Source organism: Protomyctophum bolini (assembly GCF_963924005.1).
Source record: "Protomyctophum bolini genome assembly, chromosome: 15".
NCBI lineage: Eukaryota > Metazoa > Chordata > Actinopteri > Myctophiformes > Myctophidae > Protomyctophum > Protomyctophum bolini.
The window spans coordinates 32,414,872-32,421,415 of NC_137876.1; the positions used below are offsets into that span (position 1 = coordinate 32,414,872).

At 40.9% G+C, this 6,544-nt stretch overlaps 1 protein-coding gene across 1 annotated transcript; it reads right to left on the bottom strand.

The window, feature by feature from the left end:
* Positions 1-4,685: 4,685 nt before the first annotated feature.
* nkx2.1 (NK2 homeobox 1) lies at positions 4,686-6,322 on the bottom strand (the record flags this gene model as incomplete). The annotated part of the gene is made up of 2 exons (XM_080784903.1): positions 5,852-6,322; positions 4,686-5,359 (listed from the first exon to the last, which is right to left on the bottom strand). Exons 1-2 carry the CDS (start codon positions 6,216-6,218, stop codon positions 4,686-4,688), a joined length of 1,041 nt encoding a protein of 346 aa, XP_080641029.1. The 5' UTR covers positions 6,219-6,322.
* Between the last annotated feature and the right edge of the window lie 222 nt (positions 6,323-6,544).

A 6,544-nucleotide genomic window follows, 5' to 3' on the forward strand; every position in this document is an offset into this window, starting at 1 on the left:
ATGTATTATCCCTATTGGAAACTATACCTATTACCTATAGGTCATCAAAAGCCCAAACTGAGACAACAACTCAATTGTTACCACATGGTCATTTTTTTAATTTCACATTATGGAAGTGATGGGCTGCATTTATTGAAATTGATATACTGATTTTTTTATCCAATGTTTGATGTATTTGTAAAATGACAAGTTGTTTATACAAACTAACAAAATGTGACCAATATGACTGATATAAACTGTGCCCATTTATGTATATGATTATTCTCTGTTAATGACCAATATTATTATTATAATATTAAACCAAATAAATCAAGCACATGCATGCAGGGAAGTGAATGAAACCGTGATTCCAAAATAGAAAGTCCAATGAATACAAATATATGTGGTCTTTGTTTTATACCATTGATCTTGAGTCCCTATAACTTTTTATATAAAGCGAACAACGCATGTAAACTTCAAAGCGCTGGTATATCTGTTTAGTCTTAATCGTTACTTGAAAAATGAACTAATGGTCAAGCTGAACTTTTCAATGTGTACAGTATTATTTAATGGAAATTCATAAAAATGTCGGTAAAACAAACAAAAATTACCCGTAGGATATACAACTACATTTGCTTATATCTTCCCCTGCAATGCATGCTTATTAAAATGCATTGGTTGCTAGTAGGCCTACCATTACATTTTCCTTTGAAAGGAGCACAACCTAATTTGTTTCTCGGAGGGGAAAAATACTCCACTCAGTGAGCCCTGAATGTATTTCATTGCTGCAACGATTATGAGGAAAGGTCAAGTATTAACAGCATCTTGTGTTCCGCTTTGCATGCTAAGTATATTTCAGATTCCAAATGACCCTCGGGGGCGCTCTTCGCACAATGGATTGAAGAACCGGATAAATACAGGACAATTAAATATTTTTGGTGCGTGATTGCATGTTACTGTGTAATTGTCCTATTTGTAATGCACGTTAAGACATGCTGAAGTTCTGCTGGATTAAAATATCTGAACTTTGTATAGGTGGACAAAAAAGTGGATATGTGCAAATCTCTCTTGCTTCTGTTGCACAGTTATATACTTTGCCTGCAATCTAATGCATTAGAGAAACAGTATTCGTGAAAAACATATAGCCAACATAATTGGCCTACAAGCTACAACATTAGACATGGAGTATCCAATAAATAAATTCATACTTGCAGATACTCGTGCATGCCACCTCCTATACTGTATTTATATAATAAACAACATCGGCAAGCCGCCTCATCCTATTTCAATTCAATTCAAAGGAGCTATGTTATTTCAGCACCATGGACAGCGCACATGCCTGATCTATTCTGCCCCTTTAAAACAAACAATTTCTAAATGATGAAGACACATTGCTCATGTCATTTGTGGTTATTTGCTCAAGAAATTTCCACTACAAAATAGCCTATATATGTTTCAGAAGACTGCAACCTGCTGTGAGCTATACGGGTCCAGACTCCAGACGGGAGAAAACTTAACGGATGAGGTGGAACTATTATTACATCAAAATATGACGCCTCGGTCCATCGGTTCAGGCTATATGCTATTTTGAAATTCCATCGAATTTAACCCAAACCCATTGGAAAGAAATGTCCTGCAACTCCTGGGGTCTGGATACACAAGTTTAGACCTACATCCAAAATAGAATTTAAAAGGGAAATAAACCTCAGTATAGCCCTAACTCAAATATGATTACTTTAAGATTACGGACTAATTGCTTGGGGTTCAGGGAGACCTTATACTGGGGACGCCTACAAAAGAGAACGACGAGAGCACACACGCTTCCAACAAGTCATTCTCAACAGTTACAAGCTGCACACAAAGACCACACACCGCGCCAAAGACATGTTAATGTAATCCCGAAGTTCTCAGTTCTCCCCCGAACAAAACAACCCCAGCAAATACCTAATTGAACATAGTTTGTGATGCCGGTAAGATTTCATTTAAAAGAAAAGTCCAATAGGCTAGGTAACCTAAATGGTGGCCTGCAGGGGATATTCTCTTATATAGCTCAAATGAAATCACTCACTCTCGCGCACGTATAGTGCGTATAGTGCTGAAAATATTGCTGAGGGAAATGAAAATGCCTGTATTTTCGAGGCAGCAACTCTGAATACAATGTCACGACTGCTGTGAAATGAGATCGAATCCAAACAGCCCATGTTGAGAAGCCTAATGGCTTCTACAGGTATATATCACTCGGCAGCCCTTCTGGGATTTAGACACGGTTTGACGCGCATGCATGTCTGCATGAAGTCATTCAATTTGCAACATTTTGTGTCGAAATGAGGGGCGAGCGTGATAAACATGCATAGGTCAAAGTAAATCAGCAGATTTAGTCTATATCATAGAGGGAAGGAAAAAAAGTGTATACGAGACTCAAACTGTCAATTTGATAGGGTGCCATACCGCAGCAGGTGGCGACATAAATGCCAGGAGGGTAACGAAGAAGAAAGCATGCCTTGTCAAAACCAACCAAGTGGGCCCGTGCCGTGATGGTATATGACGTGATGTAAGACATAATAGACAGTGATTGATGGGTTGGGTCTTAAACCAACCTCTGGCCGCAATGTTCACCATAGTCTTTTTTTCTCTTCTTTTACTAACGTTTTTATTAAACAAATAGCGTCAGTGTTAATGGTTGGGGAAATTGACAAGAAATTCACGATAATTATAGACTTTAAGATAATCAGCCTATATCAGCAATTTAACAACAATATTTTCGTCAAAGATTTAAAAAAATATGTTACACCCACGATAAAGTATTCAATTATTATTATTATTATCCTTCCCCCCCAGTGAAATGGGTCTAGATCCGAATTATTGCCATCACTTGTCAGGTATAGCTGGACGCAAACGTCTTGAATTATTATGAATTATTATTATTTTAACAAAAGGAATTTTAAATCTCACTGCAGGCTTGTTTACAATTTGACATGCATGGCGAATGGAAATTATAGTATTACACAATGTGTGTGTGTGTGTGTGTGTGTGTGTGTGTGTGTGTGTGTGTGTGTGTGTGTGTGTGTAAAGAGCAACTAATTTCAGTCGTAACCTTCTCCAATCAATTAAAATTGTGCAACGGTAATGCTTTCAAAACATTTGGCAATAGCACACAATATACATTAACATTAACAGCCGTAGGTAGGCCTATTCAAGGCCACTGCAACACGCCATTGTGCTTTGGGGACAAGACGCACTTTCGAAAGAGTGCTTGCACTTTTGAAAATAAATAATAATAATAATCCTTGAAATAAACTAAAACTATATGTCATGAGTGGAAAAATAAAGGAGTGGGTTTGTATTTTAAGACATTCGGTGGTTTGGTTTCCTATCAATGCGCATGCAAAACAAAGAACCTCAGTCCTTTTCTTTTCAATTCACTGATTGATTATTGATAAACCAACTGCTGATAGCGCCAATAGCGCAGAGAACTTGTCTTGCAAGCTATTTGAAAAGAATACCGTGATGTTTGGCCAGGGATTTCATCGATAAGCTTTCCTTTGAGGAGCGTTTGTTTGATGTTGGGAGCCGAGACCTCACCTTTCTGACTCACATTCAGCATATACGAGCGCACACCCGCGCAAAAGAGAAAGTAAAGCCGCGGCACTGGCATGCAATTGATATTATATAGCTTAAATGATAAATCTGTCATAGGCTATAATATGATCAAATTCTTAAATCGGAATCGGTGATACCTTTATGGTAGGCTATTTGCCCCTCGTTTATTATGTATGGTTCATGCAGGGACGAGCAGATTTAAAATTAAGAATTTGGAGCACAATTTCCTATATAGAAATAAGTCATAGACCAATCCATGCTCTGAAAAGCATAATGAAAACATGTCGTTTCCTCAACCGTTTCCTTGTTTCGTAGGCGACAGGCTGCATAATATAAAAACCTATTACAAAGTAGGCCTAATGATAACTAATACTGATAATAATAATAATAATAATAATAATAATAATAATAATAATAATAATAATAATAGGCTTTGTTTGGGTGGGTACATTTGAGCCGATTGAAACCCAATATAATCTATCTAAACAAAAAAAATCAGAATTGTGTTTCCATAATTTATTAATAGGACTGCTTTGTATTAAGTCAAATATCTATATAAGTTACAAAGAAATTAAAACGTACAAATACCAGTGGAACGACAACAAACCGCCAATAGCGTCAAAACTGTATACAACAGATACAGTACCTATCCAGTTGAAACCTTTTACAGAAATATACAATCTAGGTCTACGTTTTACAGTAAATTCAATTATAAACCAGAGCCATCTGTGGGTGGAAAAAAGTTTAAAGGCCCCCCATACAGTATAGGCAATGTCTATACAGGCTATTGTCGAAGTGTTTGGTTCTTTCTTTCTGGACCAAAAGCAGATGGCCTACAACTGCTCATGCTTCCTTTTTTTCCTCAGTATAATTTACATAAATAATCCCCAAGAAACTGCACTTGCACGTTGGCAGCGTTATAGTTCAAAAGTTTCTCTTCTTTTTACCCCCTCAAAAGTCTTTCCAGCCACTTTAAAAATGTAAGAACGAGAAGATCAGCGGTCTTAATGCGCACAGTAACTTATGCAGTCTGTAGCGAAAATGTCAATTGTCGGTTTTATAGGCTAGGTAACAAGTTTCTTTTTTTATACGAGTTGGCGCTCTTGTCACCACGTTCTTCCGTATAACAAGGCGGAACATTGGAGGGCAGTGCCGTAGTCGGCACTGGAGGAGTTCAGGTGAGAAAGGCCGGTCACTTGGGTTTGGAGTGATGGCGGACTGGTTGAGTGTTGCGCTAAATCTGGCGAGTGCCCCGTGCTGCCCACCTGCTGGGTTTGATGTGGACCGAGGCCCGAAGTGTTGTTGGACATGATCATAACGTTACCACCCTGCTGGTGGTGGGTCTGACCGGCGGAGGTCGGCGCATGGCCGCTGCCTTGGCAGGGCTTTCCGTCTTTTACCAGCACTGGCACGGCCACCCGCCGTGGCGACTGCTGCTGCTGCTGACACGAACCGCTCTCCTGTTGCATCTGTTGCTGGGATACCTTGTCCTTAGCCTGCCTCTTCATTTTGTACCGGTGATTTTGAAACCAGATTTTGACCTGCGTCGGGGTGAGGTGGATCATACTCGCCAGGTGCTCTCGTTCCGGCGCCGAGAGGTATTTCTGCTGTTTGAAGCGTCGCTCCAGCTCATAGACCTGAGCCTGGGAGAACAACACACGTCTCTTTCTCCTCGGGGTGCTTGATAATGGACCCATGCCTTTGCCCACATCTGCCAAGGAGCTGAGACTACCCATGCTGCCCATATTCATGCCCGAAGAAGAGCCCATAAAGCGAGAGACTGAGGGAGGGAAAAAAGAAGAGAATTAATTAATTCGTAATTTTATAAAACAAACAAACAGATACATTACAAATAAATAGTCTAAAGCGGTGACATAACTGCTAGGTAACTGATGGGGAAAACAGGGCGATTATAGGCCCTCTGAATCACTAACCCTGCAATTGTTATTCTGTTTACACAGGCTATAACTTATAGGAGGGTCAAAAGCACCGCTGTCAATTAAAATGCATTCAGTCAAACAGAATGCAATTCAATAGGCTAGACTGCATTATGACATGCGAGCGTCGCGGCTGAACAATAGGTCTATTAAGATAACCTAAACAGGTGTCAGACCCGCAAACACAAAGGTATACATGTAGCCTATAGGTATATAGGCTACATGTATATCTTTGAAAGTCTTATTTGAAAGTCATTACAAAGACCAGGATAAAAATCCCTCATCTTTCCCTGATTCAAAGTATAAGTTATAGGAACTGCATGGGTATTACTCACTGGTTGAAAAGCGCGGATCTGGATTGGCTCCGTACCAGCCGGTCGCTGCGGCGCTGCTCCTCATGCCGTCCTGGTACGGCGGAAGATCTCCCATGTTTCCCAGGTTGCCGTTACAGTAGCCCCCCATGGCACTGTGTGACAACTGAGATACACCTGCCGCGGTCATGTGGTAAGCCGCAGAAACAGTCCCATTATGGCCCATGTGGTGCTGCTGCATCGCCGCCTGAGAGACCTGCGGCTGTCGGTAACAAGTGAGGTGTGCCCCCAAGTTGTTATTCTCCATACTTACTTTTTTATAGCTCTCCTCGAGGGGACTCAAAATATCGGAAACAGAAAACGGAGTCGTATGCTTGGGGCTCATCGACATTGTTCTGGGGCTGGAAATGGGGCTGGAAATTAGAAGGCAAGGCAATCTCTCCTCTGTGTTTTTTCTTCGCCCAAAGCCCCTCTGCTGGTTCCTGTTGTCTCAACGTCGATCCCACTGAACACGTATGAGAGCGCCCGAAGTCCGCCTTAATTGGATTGAGTGGGAGCTCGGTGCTGGCTTTCGTTTGTTTTAGCTGGCTGCCAGGTTTAAGGCTACCATCAGAGGCGGGGCATCGGCAACAAAACAAAGCAGCCCTATAGCCTTCTTTCGCCCAGCACTGCCCAGCGTAATTTCACGTTGGCTCCCTACCCCTCCTACTAACAATA